Source organism: Ahaetulla prasina, chromosome 15 (assembly GCF_028640845.1).
Source record: "Ahaetulla prasina isolate Xishuangbanna chromosome 15, ASM2864084v1, whole genome shotgun sequence".
Lineage (NCBI taxonomy): Eukaryota > Metazoa > Chordata > Lepidosauria > Squamata > Colubridae > Ahaetulla > Ahaetulla prasina.
This window is the reverse complement of record NC_080553.1, coordinates 15,331,950-15,358,306: the sequence shown is the minus strand read 5'-3', so window position 1 is coordinate 15,358,306 and position 26,357 is coordinate 15,331,950. Positions and strand designations below refer to the sequence as shown.

Sequence of the window (26,357 nt, the reverse complement as noted above, 5' to 3'; positions counted from 1 at the left end):
TGCTTTGGAAAACATCTCTATTGATCATCTCTGTCTATCTGTCCATCTATTCATCCATCTATTCATCCATCTATCCATCCTGTCTGTCTGTCTTGGGAGTTGGCAATTGTGAATCCCTTCTTTGGTGACACCCTTGAGATTGTCCTCCGTTTCCCCTTTTCATCTTTTCCTCCGGGTAGACACATTCATCCTGAAAGGCCGATTTCCGATGATGGGTGTTGCCGATGCGAATATGTGTCCGACAGTGACAAACAAACCAAAAAAACCCATCAAAAACCCAGCCAAGCCTTCCTGATCGAAAGGCAGAACGAGTTTTTCAAATGGGGATGAAGCCCACTTCAATCAGGAGCCATCAAATCCTTCACGCCCCATTCTCGCCCTCCATTTAATCAAGATTTTAAGGAGAAACCTGGCATCATTTATCAACTCCTTTTCGTGGGGGAGAGCGAGATCTCTGTTTGCTGTGGCCCGCCAGTGGCCAGCAGAGCTGGCAGCAGATTAGGACAGTGAGGAGGTTGGGGAGGAACATGGGCCAGTCGTGGAGTCTCGGGAAGGCTCTGATGAGGGCTCTGCGTCGGAGGCAGAGAGGGGGCCAGGGCCGTCTGATAGGTATCAGCTGCCTTCGGAGTCAGACATCAGGCAGAAGAACAGCTGGAGCCTGTTCCCGGCGTGCCCATGCGCAGAGTTGCCAGACGAAGGGAACAGCTAAAGAACAAGGGTCGACTTGGGAGTAAGGCCACAGGTGGACGTTGAATGGCCCCTCTCATAGGGAATAAAGAGGAGCGAAAGGGGAGGGGAGTTTGCAGGAGACTATTAGTTCGCTTGATTGGTTCATGACTCTCAAGAGATTTCTTGCCAAGTTTTGAAGATATCGGCCTGGCAGGTCTCCGAGCCCGATAAGGGCTGTGACTGTAAATTCTCCCTTGAAAGACTTTGCTGGATGTGAATGAGAGGAATTCACAGTCACTTAATAAAAAGAGGTTTTTTGTCGGGACAAGGAGTCTGCTTCATGATCTTGGGAAAGCCTAGGTCAGAACGCTGTTCGTTAAATAAGATCTTTAAGCGGACTGCTTTTATAGCCGTTTCCCAGCCCCTCCAGCTCTTACAATTCGTCTTTGTTGCTGCATCACCTTGAGCAAGAGTTTTAAACAAGCCAGGACCAAAGTGGCTGGAATTTAATGGGTTTATTTTTTTTTCTCCTCCTCCAGATTCCCCGAGGCTCTGTGCAATCATTTCTGAAGCTTTTTAAAAGCACAGACCTAATGAACCTAGGCTAGCCAGGGTTTCCCTTCTACTCAGCCCCCCCGGTTGTCCCTGTGCTACAGCGGGAATTTTTACAGCTCCATTGCAAGATGCCAAATCTGAATTTGAACCCGATCAGTGCTGGGAACTAGCCTTCCTGATTAAATTTAAATGTAAATTAAATATAAATTTAACACAGTCGTTTGTCGCGAAAGCCACTGCCTGCGAAGGCCACTGGATTGGGGCTGAAAGGCAAAAGCGGAAGCAGTAGGCTCCTTCCCATATTTGGGTTGCGCTCGGTGAAATCCAATTTTTTGTTTACTACCGGTTCTGTGGGCGTGGCTTGGTGGGTGTGGTGTGGCTTGGTGGGCGTGGCAGGGGAAGGATACTGCAAAATTCCCATTCCTGCCCCACTCCTGGGGAAGGATACTGCAAAATCCCCATTCCTGCCCCACTCCTGGGGAAGGATACTGCAAAATCCCCATTACCTCCAAAACTCCAGGGGAAGGATACTGCAAAAGCTCCATTCCTTCCCCACTCCAGGGGAAGGATACTGCAAAATCCCCATTCCCTCCCAATCCCAGGGGAAGGATACTGCAAAATCCCCATTCCCTCCCCACTCCAGGGGAAGGATACTGCAAAATCCCCATTCCCTCCCCACTCCAGGGGAAGGATACTACAAAATCTCCATTCTCACCCCACTCCAGGGGGAAGGATACTGCATTTAAATGTAAATTAAATATAAATTTAACACAGTCGTTTGTCGCGAAAGCCACTGCCTGCGAAGGCCACTGGATTGGGGCTGAAAGGCAAAAGCGGAAGCAGTAGGCTCCTTCCCATATTTGGGTTGCGCTCGGTGAAATCCAATTTTTTGTTTACTACCGGTTCTGTGGGCGTGGCTTGGTGGGTGTGGTGTGGCTTGGTGGGCGTGGCAGGGGAAGGATACTGCAAAATTCCCATTCCTGCCCCACTCTGGGACCAGCCAGAGGTGGTATTTGCCGGTTCTCCAAACTACTCAAAATTTCCGCTACCGGTTCTCCAGAACCTGTCAGAACCTGCTGGAAGGAGGGAAGAAAGGGAGGGAGGGAAGGAAGGAAGGAAGGAAGAAGAATTGAAAGAGATAAAGAGCAAGATTATAAGGGAGGAAAGGAGGAAGGAAGGATAAGAATTGAAAAAGAGAAAGAGAAAGACTATAAGGGAGGAAAGGAGGGAGGGAGGGAGGGCGGAGAAGAATTGAAAGAGATAAAGAGGAGATTGTAATGTGAGGGAGGATCTTAGAGAAGTTCTGCCTTAGCACATGGGCCCCCCTCCCCGATATGAGTGATGTCGAACTGGCCACGCCCACCCTGGCCCCACCCACCCAGGTCAAACACAACCCTGACACGGCCCTCAATGAAATCGAGTTTTGACACCCCCTGCTCTGAGTCGTAGCTTCTTAGCCGCTGCCAGAGAGCAAGCCGAGAATCTCCGTCTGCAGGGCCCAGCTGTGCCAGCAATTTTCTCTTCCTAATAGGTGCTCGGCACGCGGTGACTTAGTGGCTAAGACGCTGAGTGCGTCAATCGAAAGGTTGGCAGTTCAGCGGTTCGAATCCCTAGTGCCATGTAACGGGGTGAGCTCCCGTGACTTGTCCCAGCTTCTGCCAACCTAGCAGTTTGAAAGCAGGTTAAAAAAATGCAAGTAGAAAAATAGGGACCACCTTTGGTGGGAAGGGAACCGCGTTCCGTGCGCCTTTGGTGTTGACTCATGGCGGCCGCATGACCCCGGAGGCGTCTTCGGACAGCGCTGGCTCTTCGGCTTCGAAGCGGAGATGAGCACCGCCCCCTAGAGTCGGCAACGACTAGCACAGATGTGCAAGGGGAACCTTTACTTTTAATAGGTGAGCCCAGCCGCTTTCTCGAAAGAGGATGGGAGCCAGCAGTGAACGTGTCATGCTTCCCCTTGTTACGACAAATTGGCTGGGTTGCATTGGCTTAAAAGAGCTTTTGTCTGCCTAACAAGATCCTTTTTTTTTGGTCCAAGCTGTCAGGGAAATAGGTGGCCTTTGTCCTAAGCACAGGGGGCCGGCGTCTGTTTGACAGCACACCTGTCCTTCTCATTTGCCAGTTGGAAATGCTTCCATATTGCATTTCTTTAAAAAAAAACAAAAAACTCCCCTTCCTGATGGAAACTGGTCAAAAAGAGGTCAAACCTAGAATTTTTCTGACCATGAGAAGAATGAACCAGTGGAACGACTTGCCTCCAGACGTTGTTTTTTTTAAAAAATATTTTTATTTTATTTTATAAACAAACAAACATTTAATACGTCAGTCATTCCTTCCGTGTGACATCTCGGGTATCTTCTTCGTGGCTTTCATCTTTTTGTTGTTTCTTCATTTCAATTTAATCCATTACAATTTACAATATTCTGATTATACCAATTATACCCATTCGGCTGAATAGGTTGTTAAAAAAAATGCTTTTAAAAGTAAAAGTAATTCTGCCGATCGCGCGGCTCAGCTGTGATCGTTGGAGCCTTTTTTTTTTTTTACCTTTTAAAAGCATTTTTTTACAACCTATTCGGCCGATTCCTTCCATTCGGGCAGGAAAAATGAGCGAGCCGGAAAGAAGCGGCAAGCGGGCGACCGGGTGATTGGGTGGGCCTGGGCGGGGGGCGGGCAGGGATTTTTGCTACTGGTTCTCTGAACCACCCGCCGCCATCGCTACCGGATCAACTGATCCGGTCAGAACCGGGAGCATTTCACCCTTGACTCCAACCCACAAGCTTGGAGAATGAACCTTCACCCTCCTCCTCCTCCTACACCTGAGCTACAGCTATTCGCCCTTATGGTGAATTAATCTCTTATTTTGTCCTCAGCAGCCGACGAACGCAAGCACAGCCGCCTTGCCCGCTGACATGTCAACATTTGGCATAATTAGTGAAAGCCTCTCCTTTGACTTCAAGGATAATGACATGAAGCGGTTGTCCATGGAGATCGAGAAGGAGAAGTGAGTCCTCTTATTACTTCATCCCAGTAACTCTTCCTCGGCCTTCCTCGACCTCTTCTTGCGGGAAGGATGCGGGAAGGTTTTCCGCCAGGTTGAGAGCAAAATGCAGGAAGCTGAAAAGCCAACGATTGGCAGAGCAGCTGCTTGACAAAGCCCGCCTCTTGGTTTTGATGTTAGCATCAAGGTATTGGCTTTCTCGGATCATTTTGTCCCTCTGCTCAGTCACTCGTGCCCTGGTCATCTTATGTTTGAACTACTGCAATGCGCTCTACATGGGGCTACCATGAGGCAGGCAGACAGACAGACGATAAATGACACATAGATGATAGATTATGGATGGATGGATGGATAGATAGATTAGATATAAAGATAGAAGATGGGATAGATGGATGGATGGATGGATGGATGGATGGATGGATAGATAGATAGATAGATAGATAGATAGATAGATAGATAGATAGATAGATAGATAGATAGATAGATAGATAGATAGATAGATAGATAGATGAATTGGATGGATGGATGCATGGACGGATAGATGGATTACATATAAAGATAGATAGAAGATGGATTGGATGGATGGATGGATGGATGGATGGATAGATGGATGATATATAAAGATAGAAGATGGATTAGATAGATGATAGATAGATAGATAAATAGATAGATAGATAGATTGATTGATTGATTGATTGAAGGATGGATGGATGGATGAATTAAATGGATGGATGGATAGATAGATGGATTAGATATAAAGATAGATGGATTAGATAGAGAGAGAGAGAGAAAGAGAGATGGATTAGATATAAAGATGGATTAGATATAAAGATAGATAGAAGATGGATTGGATGGATGGATGGATGGATGGATGGATAGATGGATGATATATAAAGATAGAAGATGGATTAGATAGATGATAGATAGATAAATAGATAGATAGATTGATTGATTGAAGGATGGATGGATGGATGGATGGATGAATTCAATGGATGGATGGATAGATAGATGGATTAGATATAAAGATAGAAGATGGATTAGAGAGAGAGAGAGAGAGAAAGAGAGATGGATTAGATATAAAGATGGATTAGATATAAAGATAGATAGAAGATGGATTGGATGGATAGATGGTTGGATAGACGGATGAATGGATGGATGGGATATAAATATAGATGGATGGATGGATTAGATATAAAGAAAGATAGATGGATGGATTAGATAGATAGATGTTAGGAAGATGATAGCTATTGATAGATGATGGATGGATGGATGGATGGATGAATTGGATGGATGGATAGATAGATGGATTAGATATAAAGATAGAAGATGGATTAGATAGAAAGAGAGAGAGATGGATTAGATATAAAGATAGATAGAAGGTGGATTGGATGGATAGACGGATGGATAGACGGATGAATGGATGGATGGATGGGATATAAAGAAAGATAGATGGATGGATTAGATAGATTAGATGATAGGAAGATGATAGATATTGATAGATGATGGATGGATGGATGGATGAATTGGATGGATGGATAGATAGATGGATTAGATATAAAGATAGAAGATGGATTAGATAGATAGAAAGAGAGAGAGATGGATTAGATATAAAGATAGATAGAAGGTGGATTGGATGGATAGACGGATGGATAGACGGATGAATGGATGGATGGATGGGATATAAAGAAAGATAGATGGATGGATTAGATAGATAGATTAGATGATAGGAAGATGATAGATATTGATAGATGATGGTTGGATGGATGGATGGATGGATGGATGCAGAAATAACTTCTGTGCCAGCTCACGGCAGTTTCTTTGCCTCTGCCCAGAGTCGAATATATGGAGAAGAGCAAACATCTCCAGGAGCAGCTGAACGAGTTAAAGACCGAGATCGAAGCTCTGAAACTGAAGGAGAGGGAGACGACCATGGACATCCTGCACAGCGAGAACCATGACCGGGGGAATAGCAAACACAACACCATTAAGAAGGTAATTGCTCTCCTGGCTCTTTCGAAATGGCCAGCCGTCGCCTTTTCTGACGTGGTGTCCCCAAGCTGGGTGGGAATTCTTGAGAGTTGCACACGGGAAGGAGGGCATTCCGCAACCTTTGGCAATTCTGACAATTCCTGATGTCTATGGAGATTCTCTGTCATCCAGGTCGTGGTTGTCCCAAAGAGGCCACCGGACTTCCTGGTTGTTTCTTTGAAGACGTTTCGCTTCTCATCCGAGAAGCTTCTTCAGCTCTGACCGGATGGTGGGGAACGGAAGGATTTATAGCAGTGGTGAAATTTAAATTTTTTTTGGGGGGGGGGGCGTGGCTTGGTGGGCGTGGCGGGGAAAGGATACTGCAAAATCCCCATTCCCACCCTACTCCCGGGGGGGGGGGGGGAAGGATATTGCAAAGATCTCCATTCCCGCCCCACTCTGGGGCCAGCCAGAGGTGGTATTTGCCGGTTCTCCGAACGGCTCAAAATTTCCGCTGCCGGTTTGTCAGAATCTGTCGGAACCTGCTGGATTTTACCCCCGATTTATAGTCCTTGCAGACAGCTGGTCATTTGAAATCCTTTTTAGAAAGTCGTTGAGGCCCCCAGAGGATGGCTGGTTTGAAAGAGGGGTCAAAGAGGCCACCGATGTCCAAATTGAACAGCCCTCTCTCTCAACACAGAGGGAGGGATACGACATCGTCTATCTACGACAGTCCTTTCATCAGTTCCAAGAAGGCTCCATACCCACTCCATACCCACTGGCGCCAGTCAGGTGATCCTGAGGAAACAGACAAACCTCCAAGCGGCCTCAACGACCCTCTCAGAGGATGCAAATGACCAGCTCTCTGCAAGGACTATCAATCCTTCCGTTCCCCACCATCCGGTCGGAGCTGAAGAAGCTTCTCGGATGAGAAGCGAAACTGGATGTTTCCCCCCCCCACCCTTGAAAATCCTTTGCTTCTCATTCAAGGAGCGTCTTCAGAATTGAAGGGAATTCTGGGATAGGAACCCCATCCACCTTAAAACGGACAAAGTGGAGAAACATGATCCACAACCCCACAAGATGAGCAAACTCGGCTGGCGAAATTGAAAGAAGCCTTAAGATTTTTCTCGTACAGGCGTTGCCTCTCCGAATGTGTCTTTACAAGATCGCAAACAAAATCCCTTCCTAAAAGAATTTCTGGTTTCCTTCCTGCTCCAAATTTTCTTGAATTAACCCAAGTACCTTTCCATGTCGGGGGGGGGGGGATAATAGGGTGGTGTGTGTGTGTGTGTGTATTTGGCTGTTCAGACTGCGTGTGACTGGTGAATGCCATGACCTTTGATGAGAAGGACAATCTCTACACAGATTAAAAACTGCATTTCAGAAAGCTATCTTTGAACCTTGCTCAAGCAGGAGAAACAGAGCAGGGAAATTGGGTTTAGCAACTAATCAGTAGAAACTTTCTCTTCTCTTCTCTTCTCTTCTCTTCTCTTCTCTTCTCCTCTCTTCTCCTCTCCTCTCCTCTCCTCTCCTCTCTCCTCTCCTCTCCTCTCCTCCTCCTCCCTCCCTCCCTCCTCTCCTCTCTCCTCTCCTCTTCCCCTCTTCCCTTCCCATCCTCCTCCTCCTCCTCTCCCTCCCTTCCTCTTCTCCCATCCCTTCCTTCCTTCCTTCCTCCCTGTCTCTTCCCTTCCTTCCTCTTCTCCCTTCCCTTCCCATCCCATCCCACCCTCTCTCTCTCCCTTCCTTCCTTCCTCTTCTCCCTTCCCTTCCCATCTCATCCTCTCTCCCTTCCTTCCTTCCTTCCTTCCTCCCTCCCTCCCCTTCCCCTCCCCTATTTTCCCTTTCCATTCCATTCCATTCCATCCCATCCTCTCTCCTTTCCTTCCTCCCTCCCTACTTCCCCACCTTCCTTCCTCTCCTCTCCTCTCTCCCCTCCCCTCCCCTCCGGTCCAGGTTGTTGATCTGAGCATAAAATAAAAGGAAAATTCTTGTAAAACGAGCTTGCTGGGGCAAAAAAACAACAACACCCCAAACCCCCTCGATTCCTTCCTTGCTTCAGTAGGACAGTGGAGACGGGACCCCCGTGAATTCCTGCTCTAGAGAAATCGAAAGATGAAAAGGAGCAGGGATGCAGTTCCCGGGAGGGATGCAGTTCCCGGGAGCAGTTCTCCTGCTCTAGAGAACTCGAAAGATGAAAAGGAGAAGGGCGGGGGGGGGGGGAGATTAAACCCCTCTCTATTAGTAGAAAAGGAAAGAGAGCGCTTGTTGTCCCTTCGCCCTTCGCCCGCTAAGGTGAATGTGTCGTCTGTTTCCTTTCCCAAGGAAAAGAGAAGCGGGTTCAAAAGAAGCCCGCCTTTGAGGATACCGGAGGGAGGGGCAGACTAGCCGATCCCTTCTCTAGGGCCACCCTCCTGAGCCTGCCTGCCTTCCCGGTTTCTCTCTCTCTCCCTCTCTCTCTCTCTCTCTCTCTCTCTCTCTCTCTCTCTCTCTCTCTCTCTCTCCCTCCCTCCCTCCCTCTCTCTCTCTCTCTCCCTCTCTCTCTCTCTCTCTCTCTCTCTCTCTCTCTCTCTCTCTCTCTCTCTCTCTCTTGAGGCCACCCAGGAGTGTGCAGGAAGGCTGGACATTTGGATGAGACAGGCAGATTACCGGCAAATCCCTGTTTCTTCTGCCTTCCTTCTGCCTCGGTGAGGACAGAAATGGAGCTAAAGAGACCAGTGGAGTGGGGGAGGAGGAGGGGTTGTCGGTTACCAGTGATCTCCTGAAGCTTGTGGAATACAGAAATTCTCTTTACGTGAGCCACCCTGACAAGTACGTCCTTTCCCCAAAAGCAAAAAATTAAAAAAAAAAGATTGGGCATGCTGATTGGAGCCCCAGAATTGTGAAATATTATTAGTTAAGCTAGGGCAGGGGATGTTTGCAAAGGTTAGCTTTTGGGATTCCTGTATTTTCTATTTGATGGATAGGTAGGTAGGTAGGTAGATATGATGATGACATATAGATAAATAAATAGATAAAAGATGATGAAGATGAAGATAGATATAGATATGATGATAAATAGTTAAGATAGTGATAGGTAGGTAGGTAGAGAGAGAGAGAGAGAGAGAGATAGAGAGATAGATAGATAGATAATAGATACATGACAGATAGATGATAGATAGATAGATAGATAGATAGATAGATAGATAGATAGATAGATAGATAGATAGATAGATAGATAGATAGATAGATAGATAGATAGATGGATGGATGGATGGATGGATTGATAGATGAGAGATGAGAGAGAGAGAGAAAGATGGAGAGAGATTGATTGATAGATTGATTAGATTGATAGATGATAAATGGATAGAGATGGATGGATGGATGGATGATAGATAGATTGATAGATAGATAGAGATAGATAGAAAGATAGATAGAAAGATAGATGATAGATAGATAGATAGATTAGATATAAAAATAGATAGAAGATAGATTAGATGGATGGAGAGATATAAAGAGATTAGATGGATGGATGGATGGATGGATGGATGGATAGATATGATAGTGATAGATATGATAGGTAGATAAATATAGTAGATATGATCGATATAGATATGATAGTGATAGATATATAAATATGATAGATAGATATGATAAATAGATATGATACTAATAGAAAGTTAGATATAGATAGATAGATAGATAGATATAATAGCAGACAGACAGAATGATTCAAAACATAACACAACACAACAGAATAACAGTTGGAAGGGACCTTGGAGGTCTTCTAGTCCAACCCCCTGCTCAGGCAGGAGACCCCCCCATCCCAGCATTCCAGACAAACCGCTGTCCAGCCTCTTCGTAAAAGCCACCAGCGATGGAGCGCCCCCCCCCCCGGTAGCCTCTGAAGGCAAGTCCGTCCACTGCTTCAATTGCCTTTACTCTCAGGAACTTTCTCTTGCGTGTTTTTTCCAGCCACCCATCATCCAGAGGGGGGCAAGCTCCTAAATGAAGAATTTCTCTGTTTTTAGCAGATAAATATGCCTTTTGCGAAACAAATCCCGTATGAGTCCAGCGGAAAATTGTTATATATTAAAAAGAATATTATTTTTTTAAAAAAAAGAAAAACCACTTTCCTCTCAAAAGAGCTTGAGGCTCATGATGTAGCTTATTGATATTTCATGTATTGTCCCCAGAGGCCAGGGATGTAGGTCAGGCCTAACCAGCTCAGCCTTTCCATAACCAGGACCAGAGGATTTTCATCTGATTTTTTTATTGCAATTATTGCCGGATGACCCCCTACAACGGAGAGGTCACTGGATGGTTTATTTGCCAGAGTGGGGAATATTAGCAGACGGTATTGTCATGCAAATATGAAGGAAGAAATTTATAGCAATTTTTCTTCTGCCTTTTAATTTGTATGTGTACATATATAAGTATGCTTTGGTGGGTGTTGTGTGTGTGTGTGAGAGAGAGGGAGAGAGAGGGAGGGAGAGATGTGAAGCAGAAGAGATAGAGAAAGACAGAAAGAAAAGGGGAGAAAGAAAGATGAGACAGAGATAGAAGAGATAAAGAGACAGAGAAAAAGACAGATGAGAGAGATAGAAGAAATAGACAGGAGAGAAAGACAGAGTGAGAAAGAGAGAGATGAGATAGAGAAAGAGAAATACAGAGAGATAGAAGAGGAAGAAGTGATAGGAGAGAAAGACAGAGAGAAGGAGAGATTAGACAGAAGAAAAAGAGAGATGAGACAAGAGATAGATAGAGAGAGAGAGAGATAGATGAGACAGAGAAATACAGAAAGAGAGATAGAGGAAGAAATGATAGATAGAGAAAGAGAGATGAGACAAACAAACAGAAGAAAGAGAGAGAGAGAGAGAAAGAAATGGATAGATGAGACAGAAGAGATGGATAGGAGACAGAGAGAGAGAGATATGAGAGACAAACAAGAAAGGGATAGAAAGAAAGAGATGAGACAGATAGGAGAGAGAGATAGGAGAGAAAGAGAGAGATAGAGGAAGAAGTGATAGGAGAGAAAGACACAGAGAGAAAGAGATGAGACAGACAAACAGAAGAAACAGAGAGAGAGAGAGAAAGACAGAGAGAAAAGGACGCACAGAATATTGATTTTCTCTTCTTTTAAGAAAATGATGTTACCAAAGCAGGGATCATCCTGCTGCCACCTTCGGGTTGGGGCAGCAAGATCCTCCTGTTGAAGACGGAGGAGTACAGTTCCATTTCTTTATTGGATTTAAAAAGTATTTTTAAACTGTGATGTTTGCGCCGAAGAGCTCAGAAAGCATATTAGCAGTGAGACTTTTCTCTCCTCTTCTGGCTTATAGTCTTAAAAGCACCAGGATACACTTGGGCCAAAGGGACAAAGGGAAGGGAGAAGGAAGCGGGCTTCAAACAATGCAAGTAACCCCCCCCCCACATCTGTTGTGCCTCGCCCGCCCCCCTCTCCGCAGCCAGGCCCCTCCCATCTCCTGCTATCTCAGCCAGAAACTGATAGTGCAGACGAATGGCCTGGCATGCCTCCAGCCCCCAGTCCTGGCACCATGCCCGGACAGACTGAGCAAATAAACCTTCCCCCCACACACACACAGCGTGTGAGCATGATGAGCATGAAGCCAGCCACGAGCTAGAATTGCCGGCAGCTGGGCAGGCAGACGAAGAGTGGAGAGATCCACGCTTCCGGAGAATGGAGAGGTGACGTCAGCAAAAGGGAGGGAGGGGCAGGCCTGGATAAGTGCTGAGTCATGGAGCCACATCCCATGGCCTATATAAAGGATCTGCTTTCTGGCATTCCTTGAGTCAGGCAAAGTCTCATCTGGTTGCTGAAGTCACACCTTGGATTCCTGCCTGCCCTGAGAACTCTGACAGGAATTTGGCAAAGCTGCAGAGGCTTCGTGGCCACGCTTGATACAGACTTCCCAGACCCAGCCGCCGGAGGAGGAGTGGGACACGACACCACCTTTTTCAAAGGTGGATCTTCTCCAACAGCTTGTAGGTGTCAAGGGGGCGTCTCGAACCCGGCTGACCTTAAAGGCACTTATTTCACGTGTAAAAACCACACCGACAGATGCCATGTTTCCTAACCAAACTCAGTTTCTGAGAAGCCTTGGTCTCCGTTGCTTCTCACAAAACCAGCTGCACTGCGGATTTCTGCCCCTGGTTAGCTAGGTTTTTATTTATTTTTTTTATTTCTAGCCGGCCTTTTATTAATTTTACAAAAAAAAAAACCCTCAAAGAATCAAACGTATCCAACATCCGCCTTCCTCTTCTTCTGATTTCCCCCACAATAACAACCCTGGGAGGTGAGTTGGACCGAGAAAAAGTGTCTTGGTCAAAGTTACCCAACTGTTTTTCGTGCCTAAGGTGGAGACTAGAACTCCCAGTCTCCTAGTGATCGGTCCAAAGTCACCTAGCCAGCTGTTGGGCTTATGGCATGACTAGAACTCTCTGTTTCCTGATGATTGGCCCAAAATTACCCAGCCGGGTGTCATGCTTAAGGCTGGACTAGAACTCACAATCCCTTGGTGATTGGTTCAGAGTCACCCAGCTAGCTTTCATGCTTAAGGCAGGACTAGAACTCCCAGTCTCCTGGTGATTGGCCCAAAGTCATCCAGCTGGGTGTCATGCTTAAGGCAGGGCTAGAACTCCCAGTCTCCTGGTGATTGGCCCAAAGTCACCCAGCTGGGTGTCATGCTTAAGGCAGGGCTAGAACTCCCAGTCTCCTGGTGATTGGCCCAAAATGATCCAGCTGGCTTTCATGCTTAAGCTAGGACTAGAATTCCCAATCTCCTGGTGATTGGCCCAAAGTCACCCAGCCGGCTGTCATTCTTAAGGCTGGACTAGAACTCCCAGTCTCCTGGTGATTGGCCCAAAGTCACCCAGCTAGCTTTCATGCTTAAGGCAGGACTAGAATTCCCAATCTCCTGGTGATTGGCCCAAAGTCACCCAGCCGGCTGTCATTCTTAAGGCTGGACTAGAACTCCCAGTCTCCTGATGATTGACTCAAAGTCACCCAGCTGGCTAAGGCAGAACTGGAACTCCCTCCCTCCCGGTTGATTCCCCCCAAATCAGCCAACTGGCTTTCAGGCCTGAGGCAGGACTTGAACTCACCACCTCCTCTTTCCTAGCCTGGTGCTTTCACCACTAGGCCAATCTGTCTCTGTGTAGACCCTTCTGTGTAGTCCATAAACAAACTCTGGGAGATGCTTTCTTTCTTCTCTCTCCCTGTACTTAAAAAATGTATGTGTTGTTTTTTTTTTTAATCTGGAGGGACCTGTCAATAAAAATGTTATCCAAAGAAAATCCCGCAGCATCTCTCAGCGTTCTGCCTGATTAGGTGGCTCAAGTGGCTAAGACGCTGCTCTTGTCGATCCAGAAGGCCGACAAGCGCAGTTCGGCGGGTTCGAATCCCGAAGGCGTGAGCAGCGGGTTGGACTAGATGACCTCCGAGGTCCCTTCCCGCCCTTGTGACCGTGACTATGCACCAAAAACTGTAGCGAGGAACGTGGACGCGCTCTTGAATTCATGGAGGGCTTTTCTGTTTCTTGTCGTTGCCGCTTTTAGCCTCAAGCTCAAGGTAGAAGACCTATCTGCATTTGAGACTTCCCAGGTAGCTTATTCCAAGGTACTTTTATGTTTGGTGTCGGGATGGGTGTCTCCCACCCCCCACCCCCCACCCCTACTAACATCTGCATGACAATCTTGCCTGTGACAGATTGCTACTACTGCACCAGCTTTCCGTCTTGCTCCACACAAGGGTGGTGTTGTGCGTGTGTGTTTAAAGCCGGAGCCATTCTGGTGGAGAGTTGGTCCACGTTGTTGTGACCCAGGCCCAAGTAGGGAGTAGGAAACTCAAGTCAGTGTAAAAAAACCAAACAAACTTTATTAGAACAGCTGCAAATTAACTTCATTCTCAGCGTAGTCCAACTCAAATTAAAGCAAATTCCTCCCAAAACAAAATTCCTCAATCCTATCGCCAACCTTGGTCCAATTAGGCAAACTGCCAAAGGCCTTTCTTGGCACAAGTTCAGAAGACGGCGATACAAAACAAATGCAAGAAGACGAAGCTATCAATGTTGTTTTCCGGCAAACAGCCCAAACGCCGTTGCTGGTCTTTTAAGCCTTATGGGAGGGGCCAATCATCTCTTGGCCTTACTCCTGAGTCGTCCTCTTTGCTTGAGCTGCTCTTGCCTTCTGGCAGCTCTTCTCGTGCGTGCATTAGGAACAGGCTCCTCCTGTTCCTCTGCCTCACTACTGTCAACCTCTGGAGGCTCCGGAGTCCGCACCTCACTCCCCGATGGCCCTGGCTCCACCTCTGCCTCTGACGCAGAGCCCTCATCCGCACTTTCTCCAGCTTCCAGGACTGGCCCATGTTCTTCCTCAGCCTCATCGTTGTCCGACTCCGTTGCCAGGTCCGCAGGCTGCGGGCGGACCACAGCACACATTTCTTTGGTATCTCAAAGCTGGAGAGAACTTCCTGGTTTTTTAGTGCCGCGCCTTCAGTGTCTTGTCTGAAGTGCGCCTGGGCATTGGCGATAAGGATGGAGGCGCAACCAAGAAACAGTCCCAGGGGCCTCTGTGTGTGTGTGTGTGTGTGTGTGTGTGTGCGCGCGCTCACGGCGCTCCTGCCATCCCAAACCCATGGGCATCTCGCATGCTTTTTTTTTTTTGCCGGTTCTCAAAAGTGATCTCATGGGATGGTGGGAGTAAGAACCGTGGTGGCAGATTGGTTAGAATGTGCAGTATAGCAGGCTGGCTCTGCCCGCTGCCAGTGGTTCGATCCTGACCAGCACAAAGTTGACTCAGCCCTTCCATCTTTCCGAGTAAAGTGAGGAGCCAGATTGTTTGCGGTGATGATATGCTGACTCTCTAAACCGCTTAGAGAGGGCTGTAAAGCACTTGGGAGCGTTACATAAGTCAACGTGCCCACCCTTCCTCCCTCCCTCCCTCCCTCCCTCCCTCCCTCCCTTCCTTCCTTCCTTCCTTCCTTCCTTCCTTCCTTCCTTCCTTCCTTCCTTCCTGTGCAGTAGTTAGAAAGCAGTATTGCAGGCTAACTCTGCCCACTGCAGGTGTTTGATTCTGACTGGCTCAAGGTTGACTCAGCCTTCCATCCTTCCGAGGTGGGTAAAATGTGGACCCAGATTGTTGGGGTTTGCAAGAGGCTGAGTCTGTAAACCGCTTGGAGAGGTCTGGAAAGCACTTTTAAGCGGTATATAAGTCTAAATGCTACTGCTATCACTCTTCCTTTTCCTTCCTTCCTTCCTTCCTTCCTTCCTTCCTTCCTTCCTTCCTTCCTTCCTTCCTTCCTTCCTTCCTTCCTTCCTTCCTTCCTTTATTTATTAATTGAATTTATATACCGCCCTTCTCCCGAAGGACTCTGGGCGGTTTACAGCCAAATAAAACAGAATTACAAAAATTAAAAACATTTTAAAAATCTCAATTCAAATTAGGCCGAAACGAATAAAATAGTGATAAAACCAAAATAAAAACCCACATTTAAAATACATTAGGCCAGTCCTACACGATAAAACAAGAAGGTCTTAAGCTCGCGTCGGAAGGTCCGGAGGTCGGGGAGTTGACGTATCCCCGGAGGCAGCTCATTCCAGAGGGCAGGAGCCCCCACGGAGAAGGCCCTCCCCCTGGGTGTCACCAATCGACATTGTTTGATTGACGGTACCCTGAGGAGGCCCTCCCTATGGGAGCGCACGGGTCGCTGGGAGGCTATTGGTGGCAGCAGGGGGTCCCGTAAATAACCCGGTCCTAAGCCATGGAGCGCTTTAAAGATGGTAACCAATACCTTGAATTGCACCCGGAAGACCTCCTTCCTTCCTTCCTTCCTTCCTTCCTTCCTTCCTTCCTTCCTGTTACAATGCACTATTCCAGGTTGATTCTGCCCGCTGCCAAGAGTTCAATCCTGACCAGCTCAGGTTGACTCAGCCTTCCATTCTTCTGAGGTCGGTAAAATGAGGACCCAGATTTTGGGGGGGGGGGGGCAAGAGGCTGACTCTGTAAACCGCTCAGAGGGGGCTGGAAAGCTCTATGAAGCATTACATAAGTCTAAATGCCGTTGCTATTTGAACATAGCTTCAGCTTATTCGGGGGGAAGGCAGAGACATAATTTGGGGAGGGGGGTGTCTTGCAAACCGGAGACCATCCGCAGGGATCAGCCTGCCAGCTCTGGAATGGGCCGGTGGGTGACATTCAATGGAGGAAGCCACCACGTAACTGCTACCCCCTGAGTTAGGCTTCAGTTCTTCGAATCTTTATGCATTTAAGGGGAGCTGAGGGACACAGCCAGATTATTGCCGAAGCTGTTCGCTGCTTCATCTCCTATAACCTAGATCCCTCTCCGCTTTCTGGCTGGCTGAAGTGTGAACAAATAAAAATTGTAGAGAACTTCCTGAAGTTCTTGCAGCTCGCCTCTTCTCAAGTCGTGCTTTTTAAGTTGACCTTCTCTGGTCCCTTGGAAGTCCTGACAAAGTTGACCTCTCATCTCCCAGGGTTTTTTTTTTGTTTTTTGTTTTTGCATTTATATCCCGCCCTTCTGTGGCTCAGAGGCCCCTTTTAATTTGCATTTATATCCCACCCTTCTCCGAAGACTCAGGGCGGCTTACACTATGTTAAGCAATAGTCTTCATCCTATTTGTATATTTATATACAAAGTCAACTTATTGCCCCCAACAATCTGGGTCCTCATTTTACCTACCTTATAAAGGATGGAAGGCTGAGTCAACCTTGGGGCTAGTGGGACTTGACCCTGCAGTAATTGCAAGCAGCTGCTGTTAATAACAGACTGCATTAGTCTGTTGGACCGCGCTTCATATTCAGAGTCTGCAGAACAATTTTTTTCCCCAACTCTTAAAAAAGCGCTTGACGAGAATGTCAGCTGGCCACAAAGTCTGCTGAAAACTTTCTTGGAAACCAGCTCTTGAAATGGATCGATGGGTTATTGACGTTTTCAGAATTTTTGAAGGCGATCGACTCATGGTCAGCCGGGTCGCCGAATTTGAACAGGACAGAAAATAATATTCTTTATCTGGCCACTGAGTGTGCGATTGGACACTCAAGGAATTATAGAATTATAGAATAACAAGAGTTGGAAGGGTCCTTGGACAAAGGGTTATCCAACATCTTCTTAAAAACTTCCAGTGTTGGAGCATTCAGAACTTCTGGAGGCAAGTTGTTCCACTGGTTAATTGTTTTCACTGTCAGGAAGTTTCTCCTTAGTTCTAAGTTGCTTCTCTCCTTGATTAGTTTCCACCCATTGCTTCTTGTTCTACCCTCAGGTGCTTTGGAGAATAGCTTGACTCCCTCTTCTTTGGGGCAGCCCCTGAGATATCTGCTATCATGTCTCCCCTGGTCCTTCTTTTCATTAAACTAGACATACCCAGTTCTTCATATCTTTTAGCCACCAGACTCCTAATCATCTTTGTTGCTCTTCTCTGCTCTTTCCAAAGTCTCAATATCTTTTTTACATCGTGGCGACCAAAACTGGATGCAGGATTCCAAGTGTGGCCTTACCAAGGCCTTATAAAGTGGTATTAACACTTCACACGATCTTGATTATACTCTGTTGATGCAGCCTTTTATTTCGGTTTTAAAGCTAGTTTAGATTCCAGCGTCATCAAAACCGCATCACATCCCTTCTCCCCTCCCTTCTCCGAGATATTAATTTCCGCTTTGCGTTGCGCTGATTAAGCTACTAGGACCCAAGGACCCCATTTTTAAAAACAAAAATTCAATATGCCGTGGGGAAGTTCTCCATTGAAGAGGGGTGGGTGGGAGGAATCTATTGTATTATTTCTTCTCTCTCTCTCTCCCTCCCTCTCTCTTGACACTAAAATCAGCATCAGTAATGAGTTTGGAGTACTTTATGGAAATCTGCACGGACCTTTAGCTGTAACCTCCAAGCTACACGATTAAATAGTGGAAATTGTAGATGGCCTGAAGCCTTTCTGTGCTTTGAGATAGAAGGGGGGGGGAAAAATGTACCCCACTTGTCATGCTAATCTCATTTGGAAAAAAAACCAAATCCAGAAAACAAACAGACAGGCTTTTCAGTTTCTCTTCTAACTATCAGCTCAGGTAACAATTAACCCAGGGAGATCACTGAGCCTAGAGAATTGCATAAACTGTGAAAAACTGTGTTTGGAGTGAAAGACACTCACTCGTCAAGGACCTTGGAGTACTCATTTCTAAAGCTCTAAGCGCCAGAGCCCACTGTAACAACATTGCCAAAAAGGCAACTAAGAGTTGTTAACCTAATCTTGCGCAGCTTCTTGTACTACTAACTAAAGCATACAAAACCTTTGCTAGACCAATTCTTGAATACAGCTCATCTGTCTGGAACCCGCACTGCATATCGGACATAAATATGACCGAGAGAGTCCAGAGAGATTTTATGAGAAGAGTCCTCCACTCCTCTACCCTCAATAAAATACCTTCTGCCACCAGACTCCAAATTTTGGGCTTAGACAACTTAGAACTACACAGACTTCAGTCTGACCTAAGCATAGTACATAAAATTATCTACCACAATATCCTTACCTGTCAATGATTACTTTTTTTTATTATTTGCATTTATATCCCGCCCTTCTCCGAAGACTCAGGGCGGCTTACACTATGTTAGCAATAGTCTTCATCCTATTTGTATATTTATATACAAAGTCAACTTATTGCCCCCAACAATCTGGGTCCTCATTTTACCTACCTTATAAAGGATGGAAGGCTGAGTCAACCTTGGGCCTGGTGGGGCTAGAACCTGCAGTAATTGCAAGCAGCTGCTGTTAATAATAGACTGTCTTACCAGTCTGAGCCACCAGAGGCCCTTCACCTTCAACCACAATACACGAGCAAATAATAGATACAAACTCAAGGTAAACCGCTCCAAACTCGATTGCAGAAAATACGACTTCAGCAACAGAGTGGTCAATGCCTGGAATGCACTACCTGACTCTGTGGTTTCTTCCCCAAACCCCCAAAACGTTAAGCTTAAACTGTCTACTGTTGACCTCGCCCCATTCCTAAGAGCCTAATCTCCCCTCCAAGGGTTTCCCTCTCTTGAATTTTGGGAGGCCCACAGCAGACTCTCTCACGGTCCAAAGGACGCTCGAACCCCAAACTTCAGACTCTCTTAAGCCAAGCCCTGCAAGACCCAAGACAAACTGGCTTGTCTCCGTGTCCTTTGAATTTTCCATCCCTGCCTTGGGAGGCTCCTTTGAAAGTTCTTCGTGTTTAATGATGTGGTTAACATGCTAATCCGTTTTTATGAGCTCTCTGGGTTCATCGCAGGTATCTCTTCTTAAAAATGATTCCCCTTGTCGGCTTAGCCTGCTGGCTGCACTAATTTCAACCGGCTGAACTTCCAAGTGGTTTGATTGTTCTGACTTCGATGTCATCTGGGGTTTGGTGGGAAAACGGGCCATTTCCGGTCTCCGGGAGGCTGGGGAAGCCCGTTTTCGCCCTCCCCAGGCTCCTAGAAAGGCTCTGGAGGCTGAAGAGAACGAAAAATGGCTTTCCTCACTCCCCCTCCCCCCACAGAGGTTCTCTGGAGGCCGGAAACAGCCTGACTTCCAGTGGGCTTGGAAGGCCCAAAAATCAACTGGCTAGGGCAACGCTCGTGTGCCCACCGATATGGCTCCATGAGACACAGGTGGCACGCGTGCCATGGGTTCGCCATCAGGGATGTATGGTCTCCTGCTTGAGTATGGGGTTGGACTAGAAGACCTCCAAGGTCCCTTCCACTCTCTTATTATGTTTTCTGTATTATGATCATTTGAAATGTTCCTTCCTCCTTATTTCCAGGGATGGTGCAGACAATTTTCCGGGGAGTACAATCCCTTAAAGCAGCAGTCACCAACCGGTGGTCCCCGAGAAAATTTTGGTGGTCCTCAGAAAAATTATTTGCATTTTATATCTTGCACTAAATCGGGGGTCCTCAAACTAAGGCCCCTGGGACAGATACGTGCAATGAACGGTTGTGTTGCTGCAGAGAGTCTCCCCCTTCGGGGTCTTTTTGTGTGAGTCGGAGGGGGGCAAAAATTCCGACTTGGGGTCTGCTTTGGCCTCCTGGTGGGGGGCTTTGGGGGAAGGCTGGAGGGAAGAGCCGCTGGTGGCGAAGAGCCGGAGAGCCTCGTTCCAATGGGACTGCATCATGGCCTGGAACTGGCTGACCATCTCAGCCCTGCTGGAGCTTCCAGATGCTGGTACCTGGCCTTGCACTCCCACAGGTCTTCCCTCTGCTTGGAAAGCCTATGCTCCTAGTCCTCAGTGAGGTGCTTCTGCCGAGCCTCCAATTTGAACCGAGCTGTTCGGCCAACTCTTTCTCGCGGTGGCTGCTTAGCTCCAACAACTGCTTCCTGTTGGGGCCCTAAGGAACCCGGGCGGGGAGGCGAGGAAGGGCTGGGAGGGGAGGGGCGAGTAGAAGCTGGCAAGGCGCCCCTCAACGTGAGTGACATCGAGTTGGCCACGCCCACCCAGTCACATGACCAGCTTGCCAAGCCCACCCAGCCGGTCATCAGGCAGATCATATTAGTGGACCGCGGGATTTAAAAATTACGAATTTAGTGATCCCTGAGGTCCGAAAGGTTGGGGAACCGCTGCCTTATATTATGGATGCATTCATGGATACCAGTGTGTATTGGATGAAGGTTTACCCACTGAAACATAAAACAGGGATTTTAAATCGTGCGCCCTCTTAGATAAGATGAGGTAGGCGATGTAATGTACCTGCATTTTTGTTTTTCTCACCTGCGTTTTGCTGATAAGGTGGATCTGTTTCGCGAGTTTAATCATCTACAACGCAGGCTAGCCTTTCCAGATATAGCTCTGGAAGCTGGGCAACCTTTTTTGAAGGTAGGCTTAGAGGCTGTTTGACATTTTTAATAATAATAATAATAATAATAATAATAATAATAATAATAATAATAATAATAATAATAATAATAATAATAATAATAATAATAATAATAATAATAATAATAATAATAATATTTTAATTTGTATACTGCCCTTCTCCCGAAGGACTCAGGGCGGTGAACAGGCAGAATAAAAATAACAATCAAATACACACTTTTCTTTTTGTGAAGAAAAGCAAAGGGTGGGTTTTGCTTCTTCAGTTCCAGGTGGTTAGAGTGCAGCATTTGCAATCGAATTCTGCCGACTGCCAGGAGTTCGATCCTGACCGGCTCAAGGTCGACTCAGCCTTCCATCCTTCCTAGGTCGGTAAAATGAGAAGCCAGATTGTTGGGGGCAATTCGCTGACTCTGTAAACTGCTTAGAGAAGGCAGTAAAGCACTGTAAAGCAGTATATAAGTCTAAGTGCTATTACTATTCCTTCCTTCCTTCCTCCCTCCCTCCTTTCCTTTCTTCCTTTCTCCCTTTTCTCTTTTCCCTCTTCTTTCTCTTCTCTCTCTTTCTCCTCTCTCTCTCTCTCTCCCTTTACTCTCTCTCTTTCTCACCTCTCTTTTCCTTTCTTTCTTTCTTTCTCTCCTCTCTCTCTTTCTTTTCTCTTCTCACTTTTTATCTCCTCTCTCTCTCCTCTCTTTCTGTTCCTTTCTCTCTTCTCTCTCTCTCTGTCTCATCACTCTTTATCTCCTCTCTCGGTTTCTTTTCTCTTCCTTCTTTCCTTTGTTTTTTCCTTTCTCCCTTTTCTCTTTTCCCTCTCTTCTTTCTTTCTTCCTTCTTTCCTTTGTTCTTTCCTTTCCTTCCTTCCCTCTTTCCCTTTTCCTTCCTCCTTCTTGCCTTCCTTCCTTCTTTCCATCTTTTCCCTTTTCCTTCCTCCTTCTTTCCTTCCTTCTTTCCTTTCCGTCCTTCCTCTTTCCCCCTTCCTTCCTTCCTTCCTTCCTTCCTTCCCTCCCTCCCTCCCTCCCTCCCTCCCTCCTTCCTTCCTTCCTTCCTTCCTTCCTTCCTTCCTTCCTTCCTTCCTTCCTTCCTCCCTCTCTTATTCCCTTTCTCCTCCTCCTTCCAAACAGCTGCAAGGATTCCAACCCCGGGAATCGGGCCTTTTCCTCCTCCTGTTTTTTTAAAACCCAGCACCACCAGCCTTACTGAGAAAGGAACAGGGGGAAAAAAAATCCATTTAGCAGGTCACATTTCAATTCTACAAGAGTTTGCGAAGGCGGCAGAAGTTCCTCGCCTCTAGTTATTGAGTTAGCAGCTGCAAAACTGATTTGGCTGCAATGGAATTTTCAGGTAGCGAAGGGGGGGGGAAATCTAATAACCATTCTACTTCATGGGAAGAATGCAGAACATCTGGCAGAAGGATTCTCCTTGTCGGTCTTCCTCGTCTCCAGATCTCCTTTGAGGTCTGGCTGCTTAATTATCACCATCTGCCTTCTCTCTCTCTCTCTCCCCCCTCTGCTCTCTCTCTCTTTCTCTGTCTTCCTCCTCTCCCACCCTCTCCCTCTCTCTCCCCCTTACTCACTCTCTCTTTCTCACATCTTTCTTTTTTCTCTCTCTCTCTCATCTCTTTATCTCCTCTCCTCTCTTTCTCTTTCTTCTTTTCTCTTCTCTCTCCTCTCTCTTTCTCTTCTCTCTCCTCTCTCTCCCTCTCATCAATCTTTGTCTTCTCTTTCTCTTTCTTTCTCTTTCTTTCTCTCTCTCTCTCTCATCTCTTTATCTCCTCTCTCTTTCTTTCTTTCTTTCTCTCTCTCTCTCTTCTCTCTCTCTCCTCTCTTTCTCCTCTCTCTCTTTCTTTCTCTCTCTCTCTTCTCTCTCTCTCTCTCTCTCTCTCTCCCTTTACTCTCTCTTCTCACCTCTCTTTTCCTTTCTTTCTTTCTTTCTCTCCTCTCCTCTCTTTCTTTTTTTCTCTTCTCACTTTTTATCTCCTCTCTCTCTCCCTCTCTTTCTGTTCCTTTCTCTCTTCTCTCATACTCTCTGTCTCATCACTCTTTATCTCCTCTCTCGGTTTCTTTTCTCTTCCTTCCTTCCTTCCTTCCTTCCTTCCTTCCTTCCTTCCTTCCTTCCTCCCTCCTCCCTCCTCTTTCTGTCTTTCTTTCTGTCTTCCTTCCTTCCTTCCTTCCTTCCTTCCTTCCTTCCTTCCTTCCTTCCTTCCTTCCTTCCTTCCTTCCTTCCTTTCCCCCTCTTATCAAAAGTCACGTTCACAGTGTAGCGCAGGTTGTGTGTGCCAAAATCTTCACAACAGATTTTTTTTCCCCCCAAGTGGTGGGTTGGGGCAGGACCCAGGCATTCTGTGTTTTGGGTAATTTCCTCCCTTCACACCTAGCAAAAGCCACATGCTTTATGGGCAGCGGCGCTGCGGAACCTTATTGCTTTTTAACAAACTGCTGGGATAAAATTAAAAGCAGGCTGAATTATGCAAAGCCAGAGAAATCATGCAAATTTATTTATAATTATATCCATAATTTATAGAGACAGGAGAATCGGATCAGCGTCGGAATTTTGTCGCTGCAGCACAGAACGGGCGAACAGTGTTGGAGCATTCACAATTTCTGGAACCCAAGTTGTTCCGCTCATTCATTCTTCTCACTGTCAGGAAATTTCTCCTTAGTTCTATTTTTTATTTATTTAGTTTGTCAAACATGTACAAGATAACAGGTATAGATCTAAACACGAACACAGGAAATGAGTACAAATAAATGGGGACATTACGACAGGGACGGTAGGCAGGCAGGTTAGGTTAGGTTAGGTTAGGTTAGGTTTATTAGATTTCTATACCGCCCTTCTCCCGAAGGACTCAGGGTGGTTCACAGCCAGCATAAAAACAGAATTCACAATAGTCATAAATAAATTAAAAATGCACGCCCTTTACAGACCTCTTAGGAATGGGATGAGGTCAACAGTCCTATTTACTGTTTACTATTTACTATTTACTGAATCTGCACTACTATTAATCTTCTCATAGTTCCCATCACCCATCTCTTTCCATTTATGACTGTATGACTGTAACTTTGTTGCTGGCAATCCTTATGATTTATATTGATATATTGACCATCAGTTGTGTTGTAAATGTTGTACCTTGATGAACGTATCTTTTTTTTTTTTATGTACACTGAGAGCATATGCACCAAGACAAATTCCTTGTGTGTCCAATCACACTTGGCCAATAAAAATTCTATTCTATTCTAGGTTAAAGGAGTAGACCAGTGGTAGTCAACCTGGTCCCTACCGCCCACTAGTGGGCATTCCAGCTTTCATGGTGGGCAGTAGGGGTTTTCTCCGATACTGAAGCACTTTCCTTTTTTTTTAAATTTAATTGACTTTTTAAAAAAAATTATAGCATTATTAAAGATATATTCTGTCAAACGTAGCGAAAGTCCGACGTAAAGTATTTGGTGAGTAATTATTATTATATGCTTTAACCTGCTGTAACTCTGCTTTATAAATTTTATAAAGTAAAGTTATTTCCCTACTTTATAAATCACCGTTACTGTGGAACCGGTGGGCGGTTAGAAAATTTTACTACTATAAGAGAGATACAAAAGTGGGCGGTAGGTATAAAAAGGTTGACTACCCCTGGAGTAGACAGTCTAAGGTTTTTGTTTTTTTTTAAATTTGAATTTATATCCCGCCCTTCTCCGAAGACTCAGGGCGGCTTACACAGTGTCAAGCAATAGTCTTCATCCATTTGTATATTATATACAAAGTCAACTTTTATTGCCCCCAACAATCTGGGTCCTCATTTTACCTACCTTATAAAGGATGGAAGGCTGAGTCAACCTTGGGCCTGGTGAGATTAGAACCTGCAGTAATTGCAAGCAGCTGTGTTAATAACAGACTGCATTAGTCTGTTGAGCCACCAGAGGCTCTTAAAGTTTTGGTCTGTTGAGCCACCAGAGGTTAAAGTTTTGAGGGGTTTGAGGATGTAACAACAGAGTCAGGTGGAGCATTACAGGTGTTGACTGCTGTTGCTGAAGTTGTATTTTCTGCAATCAGGTTTCGATCTTGAGTTTGTATCTATTGTTTGCCCATTGTTGTATTGTTGTGGTTGAAGCTGAAGTAGTCCTTGACAGGTAGGACGTTGTAGCAGACGATTTTGTGTACTATGCTTAGGTCAGACAGTAGACGGCGTAGTTTCAGGTTGTCCAAGCCCAAAATTTCCAGCCTGGTAGCATAAGGGATTCTCTAGCGAGCAGAGGAGTGGAAGACTCTTCTCGTGAAATACCTCTGGACCCGCTCAATCTCGTATTAACATCCGCTATGCAGTGTGGATTCCAGGCAGGACGAGCTGTATTCGAGAATTGGTCTGGCAAAGGTTTTGTACGCCCTAGTTAGCAGTACAATGTTACACTCCGGTCCTTCTTTTCATTAAACCAAACATACCCAGTTCCTGCAACCGTTCTTCGTAGTTTTTTTTTTTGCCTCCGGCGGCTCGTTAATCGGTAAAAAAAACCAAGGAGCTGTATTTGCAGTTTGATTGCTTTTTGAATTTTTATTGTTTTGGAGGGATAGCTTCAGCCTCCGATGTCCTCAAAGCGGTTGCATAGCTTTATGGCCCGTTGTATTAACGCAACTCCAAGAAAAATAGACACACACTACACATCCTTAGTTTTGGCAGCTGTTCATTTTTCAAGGGGCCTCTTCCTTTACCTTTCCTGTCAAGGATTGTGTGTGTGTGTGTGTGTGTCTATGTGCTGTGCGTGTTGTGCGTCCACACAAAGCTGACCAAATGAAAATGAGTTCTCTGGCTGGGCTCCCCGGTGAGTTTTTCCAGCTCGGAGCTCTGGCGTTCTATCTTGTCCCTCCAGGGTTCGGTAACCATAAATATTTCAGCGAATTGTCCATCCAGGGATGATACATTGTCTTTTTAGACAGGGAGAGGAGGGGGCCCGGCCAGCAGAAAAGGAGAAAGAAAACTGGAGGGGGTTGGTGGGTGGTGGGTGGGGGGGGTTGAGTGGACTATCGGAGGGTCTCGAACAGCTTTGCAGAGGCTGGAAGGTGTTCGGTGAGCTTGTGGGTGGCGGCAGCAGTCTATCCCTTGAGCTTTGAGGGGTGTGTGTGTGTGTGTGTGTGTGGTGGGGGACTGAGGCCTTATTTTAAAGATACGCCCCCCCCCCGGGTCTGGGGTATGCTGGGGGGGGGAGTGCTCTCCACTCGCTCTTCGTTCTTGAACAGGGACGCCTATTTATTGAAGGATTTGATTTATTTTTTTTTGATCCCACCTTTCTTGCTTTTACTATATGAGTACTGTATGAGTCCCTACATAAGTCTC

At 46.2% G+C, this 26,357-nt stretch overlaps 1 protein-coding gene across 6 annotated transcripts in view; it reads left to right on the top strand.

Annotated features, from left to right (window-relative positions):
- NF2 (NF2, moesin-ezrin-radixin like (MERLIN) tumor suppressor) overlaps positions 1-26,357 on the top strand; it is an 81,368-nt gene that overhangs the window by 52,247 nt on the left and 2,764 nt on the right. For 2 of the 6 annotated variants that reach the window (XM_058158398.1, XM_058158399.1), the window contains 2 exons: positions 4,098-4,228; positions 6,058-6,217. In XM_058158398.1, coding sequence (XP_058014381.1) covers positions 4,098-4,228; positions 6,058-6,217 — 291 coding nt within the window. Of the gene's footprint in view, positions 1-4,097; positions 4,229-6,057; positions 6,218-13,750; positions 13,812-26,357 lie in introns of all 6 variants that reach the window. The other 4 variants (XM_058158403.1, XM_058158401.1, XM_058158402.1 and 1 more) reach the window with 4 other exon arrangements.